General features: G+C 47.1%; 1 protein-coding gene across 4 annotated transcripts in view; it reads right to left on the bottom strand.

Moving 5' to 3' along the window:
• Nhsl1 (NHS like 1) overlaps window positions 1–24,686 on the bottom strand; it is a 230,131-nt gene extending 205,445 nt beyond the window's left edge. For 3 of the 4 annotated variants that reach the window (XM_052751113.1, XM_052751115.1, XM_052751116.1), the window contains exon 1: window positions 23,080–23,498. In XM_052751113.1, coding sequence (XP_052607073.1) covers window positions 23,080–23,374 — 295 coding nt within the window. In that variant the 5' untranslated portion in view covers window positions 23,375–23,498. Of the gene's footprint in view, window positions 1–23,079; window positions 23,499–24,027 lie in introns of those variants that run through there. The other variant, XM_052751117.1, reaches the window with a different exon arrangement.
• Window positions 24,687–26,495: the final 1,809 nt, after the last annotated feature.

Raw genomic sequence — 26,495 nt, 5'->3', positions numbered from 1 at the left:
TGAAAAAATCTGATTTGATATTTCCACAGTGTATCAAAATAATGACATTGTACTCCATGTTATTTAATCATCACTTGTCAATTTAAAATAAAATTAAAGGCAAAAAATGGGGTGAGGACTTTTTGAGGTAGAATATTGCCTTGTAGACCGTAATCCTAGATAGAACCTATCATGCAAGCCAGGCTGACCTTGAACTCATGGTGATCCTCCTGCCTCAAGTAAGGGCATGAGTTACAATGCCTTGCTGAGACTCAATATTTTCAAAGGAAAAGAAAAAAATAAATGTTGGGGGTGGGGGTGGGGAATAGGAGATAAACTCAATCATCCCAGAAAAGGAAGAAAGGAAAGGTACATGGTTTAGGTGTCTCAAAGGTAGCCCTTAAGATGGCTAGCAGAATAGTTGAGTCCCTGGGGGAACAAGAAAGCTAGGTAAGAACGGGAGAAATCTGTTGTGTTTAAGGAAATGAGAAAGCAGGGGCCAAGGGTATCCCCAGAGTTCTAGCAAAAGGGCTGAACTGAGCGCATGCACCAAGTCTCGATGGCTCCATCCCACCAGCCCCGGAGCAGAGACTGCGTTCAGAAGATAGAGTGAGACAACAGAAGGAAAGAATGCTCTTTGGAAGCTGGAAAAGCGAAGGCTGAGCAGTAACGAGCTGAATATTCCCTCGATAAAGCCGATCTGAGCCAGCTTGGGGGCACTAGGAACCCATCTATTTATACAGATGATTCACAGAGCTCAGGTGCGGGTATTGGTGAGAACTGTTGAAAGTGGAAACAAACTGACTGGGAGGGAGGGAAGAGCCAGAGGATGACTTGGTAAAAACTCGGCGGCAGCACTGGCATGGTGGTCCATGGCTGTCGTCGGAACACTTGGGAGGTAGGGGCAGAATGATGAGGAACTCAAAGCCAGCATCGGCACATAGAAAGTCTGAGGCTAGCCTGGGCTATCAGAAACACTGTGTCAAAGAACAACAACAAAGTTGCTGAACCGGCTTGAACCCCACATTCCCATCCTGCCAGAAGCTTGCACGCTGATCCTCTGAAGATGTTAAAACAGGCTTTCTGGGGCGAGAATACACAGTTGAGACATACCAAAATACAGAGATCAAAGGAATATGAAGCAAAGTTTTGCATGCTGAGGCTCCAGCCTGCCTTCCTCCAAGCTCCTAGGGAGCTGACAGCTAGGTCTAGTTTTCATAGCAAAAGGATTGTTAGATGGGTCATTTCTGGAGAATCGCTGTAGCCTATGATGACCTCATTACTAACAAGAGGTTTCCTCATCAACCTGCCGCCCATCCAGAGGACCAGCCTCCATCTCAAACAGCCCCTCCCCTTCCCCACTCTCAAGGTACAGACAGAGAAGACCCCTAGCCATCTCAGGAAAGGTACTCAAGTGAAATACAAAATCGGGGTACAAAAAAAAGATACAGAGAAAATATGAAGGGATTTAAAAACTAATTTAGTAGCTTTTTTTTGGAATTCAGAAAAAGAAAAGAATAGACTCAACTCTTCAAGTAACCAACAAATATTAATTAAAGCACACACACATTCCAAAGGATGAGATTTTGAAAAAATTTCAAAACAGGGGGATCACAGAGCTGACCACAAAAGCTTTTAGAGGGGGAAAGAGCTCCTCAAAGGATCAGATGCCAAGGACTGAGTTCCTGAATAGCAATGCTGGGGATGAGAAGATAAAAGAGTTTGGCAGAAGGACATCTCCAAAGAGTGGGGGATTTTAGCCTGGCAAAATCACTAATTACAGGAGAGGGGAGACACGCACAACTTCATTTCAACTAACCTTTCCCAGCCAGCTTCTAGGGGCAGGGATCCACTGCTGTGGTTGAGATACGAACTATCTCCCCAAAGCTCATGTATGGAAGGCTTGGGTCTCCCCAAAACAATGATATGGGTTGAGCTGTGAGCCCCCAAATCAATGGGTTAATCCATCGATGAATTTATACTTGAATGGGCTACTGAGAGGTGGAAGAGCGTGTGAGGTGGGGCCTGACTTGGAGGATGTGGAATTGGAGAGGAATGCCTCTGAAGTCGCTCTCCCTCTGCCTCCGTCTCTCTCCCTCAACTCCCTCATCCTTCCCCTTCCTTTTTCCTCCCCTTCTCTCCCCGCTTCTCTTTACCAGATGCCAGGAGATGAACAACTGTCTTCTACCACAAAGTTTGAGCCTGTCTTGGACCCAATGCAAAGGATCCAGATATCACAGACTGAAACCTCAAAAAAAAAAAAAAAAAAAAGAATTCAGGCATGAGGAAAAAGTTCTAGTATTTACTATAGTACAGTAGAAATATCTGAACAAAAGGGACTTGACAGGGAATTCAGAAGAGCTCAATCCTTTCTAAAACAGATATGGCGCTATTTTTAAGTACTACTTCAGGGCTGGGCAGTTCAGTGGTAGAGTGCACCTCACAGGTGGCAAGGCTCTGCGTTCAATCCCCAGTGCCACCAAAATACCACAAGTATATCGGTTCACACCTGAAATCCCAGCACTCAGGTGGCAAGAGTTCAAGGCCAGTTTGAGTTACATAGTAAGTTCCATGACACCTTGGATGACAGAGTGAGACTCTATCTCAAAAAAGTAAAATAAACAAATAGTAACTCCCAAAACATGAACTATAGTTCTTTGGGTTTTTTTTTTTTTTTGGGGGGGGGGGGTTGTTTTAGTTTCTTTGAGACAAGGTTTCTCTGTGTAGCCTTGGCTGTCCTGGATCTCGCTCTGTAGACCAGGCTGCCTCGAACTCAGAGATCTGCCTGCCTCTGCCTCCCAAGTGCTGGGATTAAAGGCGTGCACTACCACCACCCAGCTGAACTATATTCCTTTTTAAGGACTTAATATAGTACAAATATTTCTAGATTACTCCTATCTCCATCTTCTGTCAGATCAACTAGCAAGGAAAGGTGAGGAGACAACATTCCACACCTGGACTCCAACTGCCTGGCCTGAATGGGGCTGCAAAAATTGTGTGACACCTTCCAATTCGCTTTGAAATTAGTTTTAGCAATTCATGTTATCAATGAGAAAGTCTGACAAATTTGCAAAGTCCAGTTCCATTTAATACAACCGTCACACAGTTCACAAAGATGCCGAAGTCCAGTTCCGTTGAATACAATCGCACACGGTTCGAAAACTCTTCATTGCAACTTTTTTTCCAACAACTTCAACTTAAAAAACAGAAGCTCATTTTTTCTTTAGAAAGCCAAGTTGAAAGTAGACCGACCTTCAAGAATTTAATTTTCGTTCCCAGTGACCCCCTCAAGAACATAAATTGTGGAGACACAGTCACCAGGGGAAACATTTCCAAGTCATGTTTGACATGTAAAGCTACATGAGACTTGACAGGGATCCTTTTTAACAAGTTCAACCTGATTTAAAAACATGAACTTTACCAAAGTTCTTTGGATTTTGTGAACAGTTCAGTTTCTTCTACAAAAAACGCACCGTTGGGAGCCAAACGGTTCTTTGGCATTTTGTACCCCATACTCTCTGAACAAAAATTCAACATAAATGCATGCCCCCATAAAACAGATGAATGTTTTCTTGTATTTTATGTGCAGATAAAAGAATTTCAAGATACTAACCCATAAACCATCAAGTACACAAAAATAATCATTGTCATCAACAAAAATAACATTTAAAGAGGCTTTTTTTCCTGTCTGAGGAGTATCATGACTTATTCTAGGCTCGCCTCAGAACTGACATTCTCCTGTCTCAGTCTCGCATATGCTCAGATCATAGGTACGCACCATGACTGGCTTAAGTGAGCTATTGAAACGCTGTCCCTTATCTGTTTAAAGTCCCCTAGAAAACATATTTTCATTTACAAATGTATTGCATTTAGGTATATATGTTTGTACATGCACACACAGTGTGTCTGAGTGTAGGCCTGCCTATGAATGCATGCCATGATGCTCATGGGGAGGTCAAAGGGCAACTCTCAGGAGTCAGTTCTCTCCCTCCACCATGTGTGTCCTGGGGATCATTTTCAGATCATCAAACCTGGTGGTGGCAGACACCTCTACCCACTAAGCCATCTCACCAGTCCGAGGAAACCACTGAGTCACTTCAGTAGCTAGCAGATCACAAGCACTCAGACCTGAATGTTCTGCACAGAGCTGCCCATTACTCCACACTGCCTCTGTAGTTGCTGGTGGCTCACCTTCCACCCCTGGCCTGGTGCTCTTACCTAACACTGGACTCGGCTGAGCACAAAGCCCATGTTCTCAATCCCATACACCCAAGCACCTTGGAGATGATCCTATCCCTGCTTCCAAAGACTTGTACCCACACCTATGCTATTATATCGTGAAGACATGCCCTCCTCCACACAAATAGACACAAACACACCCCTGCCGCCCTCTAAAATGGAACCTGGAGGCCTGATCCAAATTAGCCCCATTATAAATGAGGCCTCCGAGCACTTAGGGAGGGAAGGGGTGTCATCTCTGCATCCTGCTTCTCCTTTTCCCACTGGAAAATTATTTTAATAATCCTTATTTTATTTTACATATACGGGTGTTTTGCCTGAATGTATGTCTGTGCATCCTGTTTGTGAAGGGTCCACCGAGCCAGAAGAGGGCATAAGATCCCTGGTCCCTTGGAACTAGAGTTTCAGGTGGTTGCACGCTCTCATGTGGGTGCTAAGACTCTGACCCGGGTCTTCTGGAAGAGCAGCCTATGCTCTTCACTGCTGAGCTGTCTCTCAGCCAACCCAGCGCACATTCCTCCATGATGACTGGGCTCCTGTGACAAACAGGCCTGGGTGGAGTGGGTGAGGACAGGGTGAGGTTGCAGTTAGGATCTAGAACGCTTCGGAAAAGGCATCTGTGAGGAAGGCTCAGCTCACCCTGGTGGTGCTTTCCGAAGGTGGTGGAATCAACAGGGGTTGGGGCTCAATGTGGACAGGTAGGTTAGTGTGTGTGTGTGTGTGTGTGTGTGTGTGTGTGTGTGTGTGTGTGTGCATTCACGTGGAAACCAGAGACCTACATTGGTGTCTTCCTCAAGTTGCTCTTGGCCTTGTGTTTAGAGACAGGCTCTCCCAGTGAACCTGGCCCTCACTCATCTGGCCAGCTGGCTGTTGAGTTCCAGGGAATCCCCCTGCCCTCGCCTTCCCAGTGCAGGGATTACAGATGTGTTGCCCTCAGCTCTCCGTGGGTGCTGGGGACCCAAACTCAGACCTTCGTGCTCACACAGTACTTCACTGGCTGAGTCACTTCCTTGGCCCCAGCGGGACACCTCTTGGAGGGCCTATTTTGTTCTGGACGCTTCCTCTCTCTCATCCTTATTCCCGGCTACCGGGAGGTAAGCGGCTTTACACCATCATGGGCTCTCGGCTCATCATTACCCTTGGTGTCATCACGGGACATACTGGGCTGAAACCTCTGCAATTCTAACCCCAAACAAACCTTTCTTCATTGCTACTTTGTATCCTCAGGCATGTGGTTGCAGTGACGGTAAACTAATACTCGTGGTTTACTGGAGGAAATAGAAGCCCAAAGCAGCTCACAAATTAAATGAAGTCACGTGGGATTAGACATTTTCTGCATCTAATAATCCAACTCACTGGAACTCCCCAAACAAAAAGTCCTCACCCATGTCATCTCAACCTGAGAAGAGGAAAAAGTAACATAAAAATAAACTATCAGAGACATAATCAAAATACCTTTTTGAGAACATGCTGAGTATTTCAATCTAAGATTCTATATCTTTATAACTGAATTGTTATGTTATCTTAAAAAAAAATCCTAGAACCCCAAAATAACATCAAACCTATCCATCAGCTCTCTAGAAAACTCAACTAGCTAGAACATAAACCCTATAATATTAAAGTCCAGTCAAACAATTAAGTCCAATCCTTCATTCTAGCATCTCAGTTCCCCCACCCCCACCCCCGAGACAGGGTTTCTGTGTGTAGCCCTGGCTGTCCTGGAACTTACTCTGTAGACCAGGCTGGTCCACCTGCCTCTACCTCCTGGAGTGCTGGGATTAAAGGCATGAATTAAAGGGTTATGCCCAGCTAAACTTAGATATTTAAATGCACTAGGGAACGGAAGGAAAAAGCTACTGAAACAAGGAGCAAGCTAGAGCAAGGCAACGGGTGATATTTATTATTCCTTGGCATTTTTATTGTTTAGACCAAGCACCCATGTAGGCACATAATTTTATCCAAAATAGTGGTCTACAGGATTGGAGCAATGCCTGTTTTACAGAGGAGAAAACTCAGCACAGAGACGTCAAGTTACTTACGCAGGATCACCAGCTAATAAATTTCATTTCTTAACCACGATTCCCCACCGCCTTTTGCCAAACCATTTGACTTCTCTTTAACCTCCCCAAACTGCAGCGGCTTATGCGACACTAAGAGCTAATTTATAGACAGATAATATAACTAAGAATAAATTGAAAAGTTGAGTTATAATGGGTTAAAGTCACACTACAAGCGATAAAGCACCACACTAATTCACACTTATAAAATTGCCGTGTTTGTTCATAAATGGCTCGTCCATATGTAAAAATTCTCCTTATCTTTCTTACCTTTTCCTAGTTACACTAGAATATACTATCTCTACCTGACATCTCAAAATGAAGTTTATGTATTATGAATCAGTATTCAAAAACAGTAACCCTCCATCCAGGGATTTTGTTCCAAAAGTGCCCTGCCCTGTGGTTGGGTTGAATCACCTCCCTACTCCTAGATGCTGTTTGAAGTTCCTGGGAAAAGAGAAATTACCCTGGCTCCCAGACTAAAGGGCAAGCCCTGAGGCCAGGTTACTAATGCCCGAATAGAGAGGCCCACCAGCTGCACCTCCTGCTGTCCAGCAAGATTCCCACAGTTCCTTCTCAAGCCTACATCCTGCATCTCCTGCTGACCAAGGGGCAGCTCCTTTGAGAAAGCGCTGAGAACTGAGTATCCCAAGCACAGCCTGTCTGGATGCTAAGGTCTCTAAGTTGATTGGCTCCTCCAGCCTTGGGCCATCTGTAGACGCCATTTTTTTTTGTTTTGTTTTGTTTTTTGTTTTTTGTTTTTTGAGACAGGGTTTCTCTGTGTAGCTTTGCGCCTTTCCTGGAACTCACTTGGTAGCCCAGGCTGGCCTCGAACTCACAGAGATCCGCCTGGCTCTGCCTCCCCAGTGCTGTGTAGACGCCATTTTTAAACACCAGGATGCACACACATCACCTAGGCGACTGTGGGCAGGAAGGAAGCCTGCAGGGTCCAGACCCGAGATTCAGATTCAGTGCATGGAGGGAGAAAAGGAAAGACTCTGGTAGACTACCAATAGATGCAGACACCTGCTGGTTCCAGGGCCACACTTGGGAACTGTTGGTTCAGGGGAATGGTTATAGCTCACAATTCTCTTAACCAAGCAGTGAATGGTATTTTTCACCAGTAAAAGAAATGGGGAACAGGAATATAGCTCAGTTAGCAGAGTGCTTTCCTAGCACTCGAGAGGTCCTGGGTTTGACCCCTGGCACTGTATAAACTGGGTATGGTGGGATACACCTGTAATCCAGCATTTCAGGTCAGTTAAGAGGATCAGAAGTTCAAAGTCATTCTGGCTATATAGCAAGTTTGGGGTCAGCCTGGGTTACAGGTAGCACTATCCCAAGAAGAGAGAGGGGGGGGGGGGGGGGGGGAGAGGAGAGGAGAGACGGGGAGGGAAAGGAGGGGCAGAAGGAGGAGTCTAGTTTGATCCATGTTTCTGGTGCTCCACTCACTACCAAGTAAAAGCAGAATCACAGTGTTTGAACGTCGTGAGTCCAGAGAGAGACGGGAGGAGAAATTTTAACCTCAGCATATCACTTAACCAAAAACAAGCCTGAAATTGAATTTGTTCCTGTGACTCCTGTCTTCTGACCCTGACCATGAATGCCTGGCAGAGGAAAAGAGGCCAGGGCGGGAAGCGCTAACAAAGACTCCGTGTTTGGAGGCTAGACTGTCTTCCAGAGCAGTGCAAAGAACCAGGCAAACTTGGTTGGCGCTCTGTAGATTCACAACAGCATGGTCACCCGGGCTACTGATCTGTCCCCAGGGCCATATGCTATTGAGTAGGTGGCACAATAATCTGAAAGATTCAAAGCAAAATAGAAAATACTTACTAAGCCCTAGCTAAACTCAGATGCTTTTCAATATCACAGTAAACTGAGAAGTTTGGAAAAAAAAAGTTTGGCAAGCGCAGAAGTTGGGCACAGTGGCATATGCCTATAGTCCTAGCACTTGGGAGGTTGAGGCAGGAGGATTGCCAGAAGTTCAAAGCCAGCCAGAGCTACACACTAAATTCAAGGCTACCCGGACTACAGAGTAAGACCCTGCTTAAAGTTACCAAAAATACGAGGCATGGCAAGCCTGTGATCCTAGCCCTTGAGAGGCAGGGGCAGGTGGGTCAAAAGTTCAACCACTGAAAGTGATTTTGGAGGGAAATGTTCCATTCTGTGTATGAAACTGGAGCATCTTGGGAACCTGGAGTCAGTCTCCCATAGGTACCAATGGACCCATGCATCCAATAAAATGTCTAAACTTATTACAGAGGTAAAAACTCAGCTCTCCAGACAAGCCAAATCAACTGAGGACGAATTTACATTTCTTTTTCTTTTTTTGGTTTTTCGAGACAGGGTTTCTCTGTGTAGCTTTGCGCCTTTCCTGGATTTTGCTCTGTAGACCAGGCTGGCCTCGAACTCACAGAGATCCGCCTGCCTCTGCCTCCCGAGTGCTGGGATTAAAGGTGTGCGCCACCACTGCCCAGCCCGAATTTACATTTCTATGCCACCATTTCGTCATCACTAAATAAAAGGCAGGATGTCATCATGCCTTCTTATGAAATGCTACGAAAGCCAAACGAAATGGGCACATAATAGATATGCAATCAATATTGGCTCTAGATGCTACCTTACAAACATTAAGAGACATTAACGTTATTATAACTGGGCTTTGTAGTTTGTAAATCACAGGTTGAGATTTTATAAGAAGCGGGCTAGAGAGATGGCTCAGAGGTTGAGAGCACTGACTGCTCTTCCAGAGGTCCTGAGTTCAATTCCCAGCAACCACATGGTGGCTCACAACCATCTGTAATGAGATCTGGTGCCCTCTTCTGGCCTGCAGTCACATATGCTGTATACATAGTAAATAAATGAATTTAAAAAAAAAAAAAAAAGAGATTATATAAGAAGCACTAATAGGACAGACAGACATGTCTCCCAACCCATTCACACAGCTTCATCCTCTGCTACCTTTACCATGGTAATTAGCCCACACTGCCCCCATCCCTCTGCAGCCAGTATTTTTCAGTTAAGCTCTTCTGCATTTAAGAGATTAAGGTTATCCAGAAAACAAGACCCGAAGCTGGAGACAAGAGATAGTTGACAGCCCTCTATTTTAGAAATCTTCTTGAACGAAATCAAAATAAGCACACACACACACACACACACACACACACACACACACACACACACACACACGCATTGACAAAGGAGGCGCCCACCAAGGTGAGCAAACACAAGACAGATGTCTAATTGCCACTCTGGTGAAGGGAAAAGGGGGATGTTTATTTGCTTTTTCCTTTCCGTCCTTTTGTTGTTGTTGTTTGCTTTGTCATTGGCCCAGCGCGCCTAATGTGCGTTTGGCAAGCACCCTCCCACTCAGGGACAGCCCCAGCTCAGGTTATTTCCTTTGGGAGGGAAAAGGAGAAAGACAACCAGAACGGAGGAGCGCCGTTATAACCTGTTAGTCCTACAGGCATACTCCTCCACTGGACCCAAGAGCAACCAGCTGACGACCGTCTCCACCGGGCGATCTGCCGTAAAGACACAGCACTGTCTTCCTGAGAAGGTGATCCTAGACACAAAAAAATGGTTGGCTTTTCCAGAAGACAGTAATAAATTCCAAGACTTGGCAAAGTGTCTACTGATAGTACCCGTCCTCCGAGACACTGTACCACGAGTGGAATTTAGCAGATCACAAAGACCTAACCACCTGGAAAAGAAACCCCAGAAATCAGAGGGATGGACCCAGCTTCTCCCCCACTCGGAATTCCAGGATGAACACATGGGCTCCCCAGAACATCGACTGTTCAATGCAAACTAAGATTGTCAGAAACACACCCCAGAGCCTCTCCTGTTTAAGACAGCCTCTGGGTGTTTGTGACATGAGGAGATTCTTACAATATAGGATAGGGGTTGAACAGTCAGAACTGAAAACTATGTACAGAGAATGGGGTTTAAAATGTGACCAATTGGGCCAGTGGTGATGTTCGGTGACATGGAGTCCATCATGTGCAAGGCTTTAGATTCCATAGACAGACAGATAGATAGATAGATAGATAGATAGATAGATAGATAGATAGATGATTGATAGATAGATAGATGATTGGTAGAGATAAATATACATACATACTACCAATTGCTGTATTTCAATAAATATAAATATATATAAATATATATATATGTATGTACAAACAGCAATATTCTCCAAAGTCATTTTTTTGTATTCTTGGTTTCTTCTGTTTGAACTGGTTTGAAATTTAGGATAAATATACATTAATATTCTAATCAGAATGTGCCTCCTAAGACCAAAAACTTCTAAATTAACTTTGTCTAATTTTTTGAGACAGGATCTCACCATGGAGGCCAAGATGGCCTCCAACTCATGATCCTCCTGCATCAGACTCCTGAAGGCTGGACTCACGGACATGCCCATTCATAGCTGACCTCAATTTTCTCTTTATTTACAAGAAGTAGGCTGTGTAAGCCCAAGTTGCTTCTGATCAACACTTATGTTTTTGTTCGTTTGTTTGTTAGTTTGTAGTTTTCATTTTTCAAGACAGGGTATTTCTGTGTAGCCCTGGCTGTCCTGGAACTCACTCTGTAGACCAGGCTGGCCTCGAAATCAGAGATCTGCCTGCCTCTGCCTCCCGAGTGCTGGGATTAAAGTATGCCACCACTGATAATGTTTTCACCAGCCACTTCTGTACAAAATCAGCACAAACTTTTGAGCTTAGGTTTGATCTCGGGTTGACAACGAAAGAAAAGTAACTCCAACGATCATAGTTGCTTCCTTCCGATGTCTGTCATGCTTCACTCTTATGGTACCACCCGATACACTGCAGTCAACAGGCAGACCTCATGAGCCTCCGCATTTATGTTTCAAACTCTAGGTCACTCTCTCATAGTAAAACCCTCCACCACACCAAATCCAAATGGACTCCTAGATCACTGTTACTCCATCCCAAAGGAGAAACTCACACTCAACATCGGGATCTTCAGACAAAAGGCATGCTGGCGAGCACTCTATCCCCTCAGCCCCACCCCCAGTTCCTTTCTAAATGCAGGAAATGCTCAATCATCTCTTCAGAAGCTCTCGTGTTTAGACAGACCTAAAAACCCAAGCACTAACAATTTTTAAAATTTTAATAGGGAATTTAGCAATCCATCAGAATTTTACCTTATTTTTTTTTTCCCAATTCAATTGCCTACTCTAACAACAATAAAATCAACCCGGGATTCGCAAATATGATTTACAAGTAATTAATTTTTAGAAATCAACTAATAGTCATCTAGAAGAACCGTGAATATGATAGGGCAAAATCCTGAAATTCTGTGCATGGAAAGTCGATGGGAAACATACTAAGTGTGAAAGAATCTTGGAAAGACACAGAGTAACAAAAGTGAAGACTGGCAAAGGGCTGGAGGGGCCCGGCAGAAGGCGGTCAGCAGGAATGAGACTCTTCTCCAGATGCCCTTTGAAGCATATTTGTTGGACACTGTAGACTCAATGACAATAGACTCAATGAAAATTCATGCTCTGTCTATCCGAGCTGCACCCTGAGCTCCACAAACCTCAGCGCTCCTGTCAAGTAGAGGTAATGAATGCAGCCAGGTGCCCCAGAGTCCGCCAGCCGATTAATTAGTGCAACGGATACCCTGAGAAATACGGGCTGGCTGCCTTCTCATCTGTATATAGTCCCGCAGCCAGATCGTCAGCTGGGAGCATCCCCGGCAACACCTCAACTGTGATCAGGCATAATCCGATTACGCATACCGGAGCCTACTTAATTCAGTTCCTCCAACTCGCAGTCTGCACCCTCAGAGCATTTCTACCAGATGCCTGACATGGCCAGAGAGAAGTTCGAAGTTCATCACCGCACCAGCCTTTGTGGGCTGCTGGTAACACCCCGACTTTTTAATCAAAATGGGGAAGTCTAATAAAAAGATTTCCCTGTGGGAATGATATAAAACAGTTTGTTTGTCCTTTCAAAGTAAAACTCTGCTTTCTATGTCTGTGAAAGAAATCTAGAGTAAGTAAGACAAAAGAAGTGTTAACTAAATCACTACCACTCCAGGGGTGGGGGTGGGGAGTGGGTGGGTGGGGGAGGGTCTCATACCAGAGAAGTTCTATTTGTCTTCCGGTGGGTTTGTCTTGTTTTAGAAAAGGTCTCCTCCAATAGTGCAGGATGTCCTTGAACCCCTGGCCCTCTGGCTCTACCTCCCAGATTCCAGGATTACAGGTTATATGCCAACACATCTGGCTTCTGCTTGTTTTTAAAACATTAATTTTTAGAAGAAGATATCCTGTAAATGTTTCAAGTCATAACTTTGAATTCAAGGGAGTGCCACCATCCCACAACCTACAACAGGTCGTTTAAGGCAAGGGTTCCCTACAATGGCCATTTCTAATTCAGAACAGATCATCTAGAAATAGTGTGAGACTTACACTTGCAGGGAGGGGGATCTTGAGTTTCTGGGAAGGCTGGACTACTTAGCCAGATCCCAACTCAAAAACAGAAAACAGTAACAAAAGGGCCACTGTCTGATTCACTTTGGGATCCAGAAGGCACTAGCCCGACAATGGACTCCATGAATGGGTAACCGCTCCATCACCTGGACAGATTCCTAACACACAACAACCTGGTATTTCCAAAACTTGGTTTATCACAATCACCTGGAGGCCTTGTTGGCCCAAGCTGCTCCTGGCCTCAACCCAGCCTCTGATTCAGAATCTCCAGGGGCGGGGCCTGAGAATCTGTTTTTAACAGAGCCGGGGTGATTGCTCATGACTCAGACCGTGTGGGAAACAAGGAGATGAATGAAATGGTCCTAGTGATTCCAAAAGGCCCCAGAAGAGCAGATGGCTGAGCAGTCAGTGCTGAGTGGAACCAGGGAACGGGGTTTGGGCAGAAAGGCTCAAGAGAAACCCTGGACCAGCCACCACCCAGGCAGTGAGGCTTTGCGAGGGGAGGGGGGGTCTTCCACGGCTAGGAAGTTCGGTGGGAACTGAGCCGGCTTCCCAGTTCCCACAATGGGAGGAAATGGAGGAGAAAGGGCCTGAGAAAGAAAAGGGACATCCACATGAGGGTCCCAGGAGAAGGGCTGGCAGTCCCAGCCCCCAAGCTCAAGCTTGTGTAAGACAGAAAGAAAGCCCTACCCCCCATTCCTGTCATGGGGTACAGATGCTTCCAGAATCTGTGCAGGATGTTTTGATTTCCAATCGGGAACGTTTTCACATTTTTCTCTCCCACCAGTTCTCTGGATCTGGTCAGCTCTCATCTTCCTGGACCAACCATGGGTGGTGACTCAGGGACACGAATGGGCAGCACACAGGTGCTACCTCAGCAAATGTGGAGCGTCAACTGTGTGCCGGGGGTTCTCACGAAACCATGCATACTGGTCTCACACCTGCCCATCCGCTAGTGATTTACTGGGTTTGGGCGGGGTGTGTGGGGATGTGGCGGGGAGACAGGGAGCTGGCTTAGCAGGAGAAAGTACCTGCCACCCAGGCATCAGGACCTGAGGAGTTCTGGAACTAGAACTCATGGCAGAGGGAGAGAACAGGCTCCTGTAAGTTTGCGTGCATATGTGCGCGCGCGCACACACACCCCTACATACACACATACATACATATAAACACTCTTTTAAGGGAAGAGCCCAAAGCCTTTTTTTTTAAGACAGGGTCTTTCTATGTTGCTCAGACTAGGCCACCACACCTATTCAGATTTTTCATTTTTTTACTTCAAAATATGTGATGGACTTTTTTTTAGAGAGGGTTTTTTTGTAGTTCAGGCTGGCGTTTAACCCTTTATGTAGCCAATGATAGCCTTGAATTCCTCATCTTCCTACCTCTACCTCTCAACTGCTAGAATTATAGCCTCCCACCACCTATGAAGTGCTGGGGATGGCACTCTGGGCCCGCAGCATGCTAAGCAAGCATTCTGATGATTTAGACACATTTCTCTGAGTTTCCCTTCTCTGAAGAAAGGAATGTCATCATTTGCACTCGGGCTCAGGTAGTACTGAGAATGTACCACACAATGTTAGAGCAGGCTGACCCAAGATGCACCCTGCCTGAAGGGCTGGATTTCCTGTGTCTCACATGGGTTCAGCCTCAGGGCCTAGGCTGCCAGCCCTTCTCATGGGGCCTTCATGTGGCTGTCTTTCTTTCACAGGCCCTTTAGCCTCTATTTCCTCCTATTGTGGGAACATGTCACTATTCCACGAGGAAAGGGAATAGAGCCTGGGACCTCCATGCCCTCTACTTGGGAGTTCTCTGAAAGACAAGCTCCAGCTCCACGTCCATTTTTCCAAAACACTGCCACGGTGAACACTGTGAGAAATGTGACCCACCGGGAGACAGGCGTGGTGGTGCATGCCGGAGATCCCAGCCCATGGAAGCAGAGGCAGGGGGATCAAGAATTCTAGACCAGCCTAAACTACTTGAGACCCTGTCAAGAAAGAAATGGGGTGAGGAAAGAGGGGAGAGGGAAGAAGAGGAAGAGAGAGAGAGAGAGAGAGAGAGAACGCCATACACAGAAGTGACATGGCCATCAGCACACTTCTGTTGATTCTGATTTTCAATTTCTGCAGAACTCATTTGTGCCAGGGTGCAAACCAATTGAGCAGAAACAAAGTAAAATAACTAAGTCCCTGGGTCTCTGAGTTAGATGCAAGACATCTTATATTTTACCTAAAATTTGATGGTTTTCTTTTTTAAAGGTCTTTAAAATCTGCAGAAATGATGGTTCCTTTACCCACGTCAGGTGGCTCACAACCATGTATAATTCCACTTCCAGGGCATCCAAGACTTCTGAACTCTGTGGGTACCCACATGGACATGGCATACACTCACACAGACACACACAATCAATACACGAGTGAATTAAATTAAAATAATCATTTTTCTTAAAAAAGACATTTAAATAAAACAAAAGGAACACAGTGCCTTACTTTTCTGCTATAAAATCTTCCTCCAAAATATTAAGGAACTCGAAGATTTCCTTTTTTGTTACATTTTTTTCAAGGGATTCTAGAGATGGCTCAGTTCCTGGCTTTCACATCAGGTGGCTCACAACTCTCCATAACTTCAGCTTGAGCCTCTGGTCTCCATGGGTGCTGCACTCTTGAGTACACACACACACACACACACACACACACACACACACTATAAAATTAAAATAAAGCCAGGCAATGCTGGCACACGCCTTTAATCCCAGCACTCGGGAGGCAGAGGCAGGTGGATCTCTGAGTTCAAGGCCATCCGGGTCTACAGAGCGAGTTCCAGGATATCCAAGGCTACACAGAAAAACCCTGTTTCAAAAAAAAACAAAAAACACTTTTTAAATTAATGTTTAAAATGTCTTCATTTACTGCTTCCCATCCTAAAGCAATACATACAGATGAAATTAATTAATGTGAGACTTTTCTCTACATTGTTCCATGACATCAACGTAGGAGGCTCTGTATCCTTCCCAGGCACTGTGTCCTGAGAATCAGTGAGTAGACTGTGGTCTTGCATCAAAGGATACACCCCGCTAATTCAAAACCGTTTAAATCTGGGGAAGAAAGCATGTGTGTGCTGTGCCAGAGTGCGCACGAACTTGAAACAAGTACCTACCTGATGTTTGGAAAATGACTAACTCCTGGGCCTGTGAACATCCACACGCCCACTAGTGAGTAAAACATAACCTGAGACTGGGAATGGAACTCAGAAGGCCCTGGGTTTCTTCCTCACACTTCAAATAAGAACAAATGAACAAAATATTGACAGAAAAAAGTCCTTTCAATTATGAATATGTAGTCCTTTCAGGATAAGAATCTAAAAGAGATTTCTTCCTCCTCCTCTCCCTCCTCCTCCACATCTTCTGAGACAGGGTCTTATGTAGCCCAGGCTAGCCCTAAACTCCTTATTCTCCAGCCTCTATACTCCCACCCCCACCTGGTATGTGCTATGAGACTAGGCAGGCAATTCTTCTTATTTATTTACTTTTGAGACAGGGTCTCTCTATATAGCCCTGGCTGTCCTGGGACTCACTATGTAGACCAGGCTGGCCTTGAACTCACAGAGATCTGCTAGCCTCTGCCTCCCAAATGTTGGGATTAAAGGCGTGTACCGCCACACCAGGCATAGGCAGGCAATTCTTAAGGTCAGGCCCGTAGAAAAAAATTGCTTGACCTCACACAGGTTGCTTAACCTAATGCCACAATCTGCGCACTCCGCTCCAGAGGTTTCTGTTAATGAATTTAAAAACTCTCCTGAGATAAAGGTGGGTGGAAACCGTACTTTCACCAACCCCTCTCTAGTATGTGGTTGCTCCAAGGAAAGCAAGTCTTGAGCCAAGTTTACTGGACATACATTTAAGAGTGAGCCTGCACCTGTTTTAGAAGGCCACTGAAATCTACATCTCCACTGTCTTTTTTTTTCTTTCTGGTTTTTCGAGACAGGGTTTCTCTGTGTAGCTTTGGAGCCTTTCCTGGAACTCACTCGGTAGCCCAGGCTGGCCTCAAACTCACAGAGATCCGCCTGGCTCTGCCTCCCGAGTGCTGGGATTAAAGGCGTGCGCCACCACCGCCCGGCTCTCCACTATCTTTAGAACACAGCCACACACACACACAGACACACACACACACACACACACACACACACACACACACACACACACACACGGCAGAGATTCATTCTTAGGAAGATGGAAAGATATTCATTCTGACGTCATCCAGGTGCTGGTTAGGTCAGAGGATGACGGTCAATAAAGCAGGATGGCGACACTACCACCCAGAACACCGCTCTCAAGTATTAGCCCACACTGTCTACCAAATTCTTCGACCTGCTTACGCAAGGATGATGCCTATACAATCTTTCTGCCCACAAGCTACCCTTCTCCGAGGGAAGCCAATTGCTAGAGACAAAAAGAGCCTTGTGCATGCCAAGCGCATGATCCACCACTGAGCAACACCCCCACCTAGTCATCTATCTTCAGCACACCATTCATCTCAATTCTAAAAAATTATACAGAGCATACCAGGTCCACGGTGTATGAGTGCGCAGGCGAGGCACACACTATAATATAAAGGGTGTCCCTGCGATTAGGTAACACAGCAAACCGCTCTCAATGTTTCTGGAATCTAAAGGTGGCGGGAAGAGCTGTCATTCTAGAACTATTACTTTAAAATGCTAACAAATTGCCTTTTCCTATTCTCTTTAAACTGGACTTCATAGTCACCCAGGAAGTTCTTTGTGGCGGTGGCGGCGGCAGTACACGCCTTTAATCCCAACATTTGGGAGGCAGAGGCTAGCAGATCTCTGTGAGTTCAAGGCCAGCCTGGCCTACATAGTGAGTCCCAGGACAGCCAGGGCTATATATATAGAGAGAGAAATTGCCCACCTAGTCTAGTAGCACACACCTGGCAGGGGTGGGAGTGTAGAGGCTGGAGGATAAGGAGTTCAGGGCTAGCCTGGGCTACGTAGCCCAGGCTAGGCCTCAATCCCTATGTAGCCTAGAATGAGCTTTACTTTCTGCTCTTCCTTCTTCTATCTCCCAAGGACTAGATTTTCAGGCATGTGCCACTACATTCAGTGTTGGGGACGAAACCCAGGGCTTCCTGCGCGCTGGGCAATCAAGCTACCACTGAGCTACAATCCCAGTCCCAGTAAGGACTTTTAAGACAAACTGAAGAGAGCCGAGAGCAGAAATCACCAGACTCAGTCCGCCCTATTCATTGACGCCTTTTACTGGCCCCAGAACTTGCATCTCTTCACCTATAAAATGGGCTTTAAAATATGGCCTTGCCTTTCCATTTCACATGGTTTTGGGCTCAAATAAATCTGAATGATAGGGTTTTTTGTTGTTGTTGTTGTTGTTGTTGTTTTTTTAAAGATTTATTTTATTTATTAGGTATACAGCATGTATGACTGCAGGCCAGAAGAGGGCACCAGATCTCATTACAGATGGTTGTGAGCCACCATGTGGTTGCTGGGAATTGAACTCAGGACCTCTGGAAGAGCAGTCAGTGCTCTTAACCTCTGAGCCATCTCTCCAGCCCGGGTTTTTTTTTTTAATACATAGACATACTTCTCGGGAGTGTGACTGTTAGTTATGGAAAGCAGCAAATGGTGAACCTGGGGAACACTGTGCTTCTTACAGGAAGCCGGACAAAGACCACAGACGACAGGAGTACACGCATCTGGAATGTCCGGAGCACCCAAATCTACAGAGGCAGAGCATGTATCTGTGGCAGCCTGGAGGTAGGAAGGTCAAGCGGGAAGGGAGAGTTGACTCCCAGGGATGGACGACTTTCAGGACCACAGAAATGTGAAGAAACAGCCGTGGTCATGCCGCACAATCTGCATACACTAAAAACCACCGGCCTACACACTGGACATGGGGGGATCCAGTGGGAATTGTGTCCCAGTAAAACTATTTTTGAGGCAAAGCCACAGGCCTATAATTCCAGCTACTTGAAAGTCCGAGGCAGGAGAATAGCCAGTTCAATGGCTGCCCGGGGCTCCAAAGCGAGTCAAGGCCATGGACAACCTAGAGAAATGCTGTCTCAGAATTTAAAAATTAAAAAGGGGCCTGGGGATATAGCTCAGTGGCAGAAGACTTCTTAACGTGCCCTAGCCCAAACCCCAAGTATGGGAGGTGGCAGGGGGCGGGGGGTGGGGGTGGGGGAAGCACACTTCCACAGACGTCAATAAAACATGCCCGTTACTTTGAGTATCTGTTGACTTCTGCACAATAAAGTCTCTTGATTGCTAACAGAGCCCAGACATAACCATTCCTATTTCTGCCTGCTGTTACTATCCTCAGTAAAGCTGTACTTAGCAGCAGCACTAATTAAGTTTTACTTTCACAGAAACAGAACCAGTGAGATGGTGCTGTGGATAAAGGAGACGTGCTGCCAATCCTGGCAACCTGAGTTTGATCCCCGAGTCCCACAGGGTGGAAGGAGAAACACTCCAGTAAGTTGCCCTCTGACTTGCACACACACACATACACACACACACACACACACACACACACACACACTAAATGTTATTTTTTAAAATTTAAATATACATGTGATAAGATCATATTCTAGTCACTGTACTAAGATCTATAAAAACAAACGTGCGGCCATCCTTGACTCCAAGCAGCTTGCTGAATGGCTGAAGGGCGCAGATGTAAAAGACTCACCTTCGGTCCCTTGTAAATGCAGTGTCAAGGTCTGTATTAGTCAGGGTTCTTTAGAGAAACAGAACTGATAGAGTAAATACACACACACACACACACACACACACACACACAGGATTTATTAGAGTGACTTACAGGCTGTGTTCCAGCTAGTCTAACAATGGTTGTTTACCCATAGAGAGTCCAGGAATCCAGTAGTTGTTCAGTTCACGAGGCTGGATGTCTCAGCTAGTGTTCAGTATATACCAGAATCCCAAAAAAGTAGGCTCTAGTGCCAGTGAAAGAACGGGCGTTGCCAGGGAGAGAGAGGGCAAACAGGCAAAGAAAAAGAGCTTACTGCTTCCATGTCCTTTATACAGGCTGCCACCAGAAGGTGTGGCCCACATTAAAGATGGATCTTCTCACCTCCAAAGATCTGGATTAAAAGTGGGTCGGTCTTCCCACATCAAATGAATTGATTAAATTAAAAAAAAAAAAAAAACTCTCACAAGTTGTACCCAGCCCCTTGGGTTTTAGTTCATTCCAGATGAAGTCAAGTTGACAACCGAGAATAAGCATCACAAGGTCCATACATACTGGATCCGTGGGGCCACTTTCCCCAAGATCATCGGAGGAATCCTCCCCGGGCATGGGAAGAACAGTAACGTGTGGTTTTCCTAAGGTAAGTTGTGTAGGACTTTCTACGTATGACATCTGGAGCACAGGAAGACTGAAGAAGTACTCCTCCTAATCCGGGGAGCCAGCAGGACTCGCCCATGGGCCTAACGTGCTGATCCAGTGTTGCAAACATAGTCCATGCTGTTCAGATTCTCCCACTGCCGTCTCACAGGAGGGCAGACACCAGCAGCCATGAATGGACTGGCCCTTGGCCCTCTAGCGTTTACGCTACTGGAGTCTGTTACTTTCTCCGTGGGAGACTCATGAACAGGTTTGTCTTCTCAGAGGGACGAAACTAAGGTTCACAGGCAGCCCAAAGACAGTTCGTGAAACGTATCTACACTTTGGTCCCTATTTCCAAACACTCCTAAAGGGAAACCACACACACACTGGACGGCAGGCAAGCCAATCAAAGGTAGGGGCTCTAGCCCTCAGCCAGGACAAATGGCTTCAAGTCTTCTGGCCTGGATTTCTTCTCTGGTTATGAGTTTATGAGATCAGGGGCATCTACCGTCAATTCCGAGTACAAAGGTCCATATGACTTGGAAGACCTGCTTTAAAAAGACCAAGATGGGTTGGGGATTTAGCTCAGTGGTAGAGCGCTTGCCTAGCAAGCGCAAGGCCCTGGGTTCGGTCCTCAGCTCCGGAAAAATAAATAAATAATAAATAAATAAATAAATAAATAAAAGGACCAAGATGTCAGGCACAGTGGTGTACACCTTTAATCCTAGCACTCAAGAATTCAAGGACAGGCATAGTGGTGCACACTTTTAATCCTACCACTCTAAGTTCAAGGCCAGCCACCCTCCCAGAGGCTGGAATTGCAGGAATGAGCCACTGTGCTAGACAAGGCTTTTTTTTTTTTTTCCAAAGAAACCTGCAGATGCTAAATAGGATGCATGTATAGGTGATTCATCGCTATTAGCATAAAAAAAGCTGTAGGTAAAGAAGGGGCCAAATCTAACCACGTCTTTAATAACTCCTTTTTTTGTATGCATGCACATCTATGGTCTCAAGAGTCGTTATTTTTGTTAAAACCTTCTTTCTCGACCACATGAACATGATCAACCAGGATTACCGGTGTGAAATTAAAGCCATTTAAGATAACATGCTCATGAAAACTTTGAAGAGAATCATTTCAGTCACTTCAAGAACAACTCTAGAGAGAATCCAGGCAACTGCTGGGCAGAATAGCTTATTGGAATACACACATGTTCAAAGAAAGGAAAAGGAGCTGGAGGTGGCATCTTTGCATGTAACAGCACCCGGAAGTGGGATGTCGGATGGTCTGGCGTCCAAGGCCTGTCTATCTTAGCTATACAGCAAGTCGGAGGCCAGGCTGGACTACATGAGACTCTATCTAAAAGAAGGAGGTGTGGAGAGAGGAAGAGGAGGAAAGGAAGGAGGAAATATATTTAAATGCAAAAACAAATCTAGCAAAGAAAGAGTTTTCACATCGAGGAATGTTTTTTTTTCCACATTTTAGCTTAAAAACTGTCATTCACCTAGTTTTGCAATTGCAGAATGGGGCAACACTCCATGCCATGCACTAGAGTGTGACCCCTTCATTTTGCTCACCCAGCACCCAGATCTGCCTCACTACAGGGCATGTCAGGGATGAAATTCTCATTCACCCAGGTACACACACACCCTACTAGAAAAGTGCACTCGAAAAGCACCCAGAAACAAACAGGATTACTAGGTTGACAGTGAAAAGTCCCCTAGGACACCATTTTCTTAGGCACGAGGTCCTCGTTCACATGAACTAATTAGATCTGATTATATCCCCCCAACAAATTATTAGATCACTTTGGCTCCCCAACCCTCTTGTCCTCTTCCTACTTTCCTGAGTTAAAAGCTGTCTGTCCGCGGCTTATCAGGGCTGTGTTTCCAGCACAATCTAAACAGAGTTGACCAAAAAATGTAAAACCATCATATGATAAACGCACAACCTAGAAAGGCGCATCTCAGTGGCCTGTGGTAAGTTTAAATTAGCGAAAATACAAACTCCTAGGCTGTAAGGTACTTAAACCTGACTCAGGTTTTCTAGCAAGCTGGAAAACACGCTACTCCGGATTACGTATGAAGTGATTCTAAGTGAGGCCATTTTTCACGCAGAGCTGCTGAAATCTAGGCGTGGGCTGTTACACCAGTATCTGCCCTCCCACCCTGCAATCCATCAACCATCCCCAATTTACTCTTTGCACTAAGTACTGTGACCGAGTCCACTTACTGAAAAGGGAGAAACCACCCAGACATCACACTGAAAGTTTCTCTGTTTGGGCCAGCAGGAAATTCCAGTCCCTTCATTCATCAGCGCCAGTTAAAGCCGCTGAAATGAAATGGGCACTTGGAGATGACTATGTCAGGACATAGGCTTAATTTGGGGGGTTGAAGAGGGCCAGACAAAGACAGAATCCCGACTCAAGGTCAAGGTCTTCAGAATAACAAAGAGCCAATGGTCAGTCTGGGAGGAAACAAAATTCAAGGCCAAAAGGAAAAACCCTCAACTCAACACGCTTTTCTTTGGTAGGTAAGGTCACATATACAATATGCAGCAGGCAGGGGTGACAGGCCACCCCAACCCTCGATGCGGTCCCCAGAGATTGTCCACAAACAGACCCTCCTAAAGTGTGAAGCGCTATAACCACCCTACATCCCTTGACTTCTCCGACAGGACACCATCACGTTTTGCCATAACTGGCTGCTGTCAATTTCCCACTGACAGAGCAGTGGGATGAGCCATCCCCAAAGCCACACTCGGCGCCCACTCCACCGAGGCAACCTCCAGGAAGCCAGAATCGGGGCTAGCCACACGCTCCCGCCACCTGCACGGCCTCCCTACCCAAGCCCCCTGACACCCATGGGCTCCCCGAAGCAGCCAGAGAACTGAGCCTGGGCCGCCAGGGGGCGGGAGGCAGCAGCTGGCCGAGCGCCTCGGGGCCGCGGTGCCCTCCCCGGGGCCACCAGCCACTCACGGATTTTCACTCGCCGGTGGTCCAGGCGCGCGGCGGCGGCGTGCAGGGCGTCGAGGCGGCGGTGCAGCTCGGCGGTGCGGTGACCCAGCGCGGCCGCCTGGCCCTCGAGCTCCCCAAAGATGTCCCCGGCGCAGCGCGACAGGTCGGCCAGCTGGGCGAGCAGGCAGACCAGGGTGTGCGAGCTGACCTGCTCCAGCGAGCGGAAGAGCGGCGCGCCCGCAGCCCGAGCCGCCGCCGCCGCCTCCTCGGGCCGGCGCAGCCGCGCGGGCTCCACGCTCCGTTGGTGGAAGGGCATGGCTGGGCACGCGGGGCGCCGGGGGACCGGCGATCACGGCGTTCACGCCGGGCCCCGAGGGCGATGGGCGCGGGTCGGCATCCAACACAAAGGAGAGTCCCGGGGCAGCTGCCGCGGGGACGAGGCCGGGAGACGGGGAGGCGCGGGGACAGCTCGGAGACCCCAGCCGGGTGGCGCGCGGCGACCGGCCTCCCCCAGGGCTCCGTCCCGGGGCAGCGCGGCCGAGGAAGTTCCCGGAGCCGATCCCCGGGCGGCCGCGGTGGGTCCCGCTGAAGTTTGCAAGGCAGGAAAGCGCCGCGGCTCCTTCCCTCCCTCCGGATTGGAGAGGGAGGAGGAAGCGGGGGGAAGTGCCGCCGACACGGGCGCGAGGGAGGGCGGCGGGAGAAAGGGAAGGGGGAGGAGAAAGGCCAGCCGGGAACCACCTGCGGCTCCCGCGCCCGCCGCGCCCCGCGCCCAGGCCGCCGGCCACCCGGCGCCCCAGCGCACCCTGCTGGGGCGGCCGAGCAGTCCCCGAACCGCCCACGCCCCCAGCCGAGCCCGGGGGTGCCAGGGCCCAGTCCCCGCCCGCACCCCAGGCCCGAGTGGGGCGCTGCAGGGCGCCGCGGAGGCGGAGGCGCCGGGACAGCGGGGCCAGCCCGGATCCGGCTGCTCACCTGTGCTGGCTGCCGCGGTGGCGGCTGAGTCTCTGTCCTGCTTCCCGGGGAACGCCGGGCAGCCTGTCTGGGTTCCCTGGTCTCTTCCCCTGCAAAGCTGCCAAGATTTCTGGGACGCTTTGGTGGACCCCGAAGAAGACCTCAATAAGTCATTCATTGGCCAGGAGTTCTGCAGCCAACTAGGAATCTGAGTCTGGGGGTTGGGGGGTTGGGGGGTAAGGGTAGGCACGAGACTCGAAGACCTCTTCAGAGTGCTTCAAGAGTTTTTCTAGGTGTCTCCCTAGTGGCTTCCTGCCCTTCAGATGGGCAGAGAGACCTGTTTCATCCATCCCTCAAGCATCTGAATTAGGTTACTTGAACCTAGAACCCGGAATCCGGGACCTGGAAGATCATAGTCATGAGACACCCAGCTAACTGGAACCTTCTGCTAAGAAGAATTTGAGGAGACTGAGTCCAATATCCGTAAACTAAAGATCCCACTGGCCTCGTCCCTGTGTTTGCTCAGAAAAGGAATCTTATCCTTTGGTTTCTGTCGCTGAGTTGACCCACATTGTATGCAGCACTGCTACATTTCCAAAGTGGTGCTGGTCTGCCCCTCTGCAGGACCGGAAAGGGCAAAGCCAGCAGGCAGCCGCCGGCAGAGAGCATCTTAGGCTAAAACTTACTGGACAAGTGGGGGTGGGGCGGGGTGGGGGGGCTCCCGGCTTTAACCTCAGCCCTCATGAGGCAGAGACAGGCCGATCTCTGAGCCAGCCTGGTCTACAGAGCAAGTTCCAGGACAGCTGCCTCAAAAACCCAAAAGGAAGACGGTGGAAAGGCACTTAGTAGACCGACCTTTTTCCATCTTTCCCCCTGTTGGACAGCAGCTTGTTCTGTTGCCGACGATTCTTTTTTCAATATATGACATTCATGGTCTCAGTCACCTAAGTAGGACCACCTGCAGGGTTGCGAGCAAAAGCAACAAGGTTGTTTTCAACCTCGATAGGAAGCACTGTTTAGACAGTATAAAAGTGAAAAGGCGATGTTCCCACCGGCTCCTCCCTGACTTCACGAGACCGTGAATAACACTTTAAACGTCCACGCAAGGCAGCCTCCTGGAGGCACACACCTGTAATCAAGCAAGGGCATCCATCAGGAATTCGGGGCCAGCTGCCGCTGACCTATATATGTGAGACTGCCCCAAAACAACGCTAGAATTCAATACAACCTAACATCCCTGCTTATAGTGGACCATTCAATGCTTTCTAGTATATTGAAGGTCATACAAACACACCACAGTCTATTTGGAGCAATTAATCACTCCTCACAAACGGTTCTCTTTACACCCCGTCCCCATACCAACCACGAGCAGCCGTTGCTCCTGTGTTTTTTACAGACTGGCCTGTGCTAGATATTTCAGATAAAAGGAATCAATCAATCTGCAATCTTTTGTAGCTGGCATCTCTGTCATGGAATAATGTTTTCAAGGTGTATTCATGTTCTAGCCCTTCAGTTCCTTTTTATGGCTAAATAATATCCCATTGTTATGGATCGTTTAGACTGTGTTGATTCACTCAGTTAATGGGCATCCAGGTTTCTGCTTACTGACTATTATGAGCAATGTTATAAACACTCACCTCCAGGCTTTGCTATAGACGTACATTTTCCTTTCTCTCAGGTATACATACCTAGGAGTGGAATTACTGGGTCATATAGGAGCACTGTCTTTAGCCTTATGAGGAATTATGGGCTGTGTTCCCAGGCGGTGGCACAATTTTGCATTCCCACCGCCAATGACTGAGGGTTCCACCTCTTCACTAGATAATAACACTTGTTATTATCACTCATTATTATTACAGCCATTCTACTACAGATGTGTCTTGATTTGCATTTCCCTGAGAGCTTGTGATACTGGACATCTTTTCGTGTGTCTGTTGGCCACTTGTTTATCTCTGGGAAAAGATAATGTTGGGGAAAATTCCGTTCGGGATTTTTGCTCTGGTTTTTGTGTTTTGTTTCTGTGGCGCTCAGACCTGAACCCAGAGCTCGTCAGTGTTCTATCACTGACCCAAATCTTTGGCTCCCACACCTTTCTTAATTGGATGGCTGTCACCATTATGATGTAACTGGTCTTCATATATATTTATATTTATATTCAAATTCCTTATACAACATTTACTTACTACATTCTATTGAGACTAAATTAATCATTGTTATTTAGTTGAATTAAGCTTACTGTCTTATCCCTTATTTTGAAAATGCGGTTCAGCTGTGTTCCCATGTAACTTAGTAGGAGAGCAAAGATATTTTTGTGAATTTGTAATCCTGGAGCAATGTCAACATTTTTTTTTTCTTGCTGAGTATCAAACGCAGGGTCTCCAGTACGCTAAGCAAATTTTCTATCACGGAGTTAGAACCGTAGCCCCTATATCTTTTATCAGTGTTGGGGCTTGAACTCAGGGTCTCCAGAATGCCAGGCAAGCACTCCA

This window comes from Peromyscus californicus, unplaced genomic scaffold, assembly GCF_007827085.1.
Source record: "Peromyscus californicus insignis strain IS unplaced genomic scaffold, ASM782708v3 Scaffold_22__1_contigs__length_63687245, whole genome shotgun sequence".
Lineage (NCBI taxonomy): Eukaryota > Metazoa > Chordata > Mammalia > Rodentia > Cricetidae > Peromyscus > Peromyscus californicus.
Note: the sequence above shows the minus strand (reverse complement) of the source record. Positions and strands in the feature narration are given on the sequence as shown.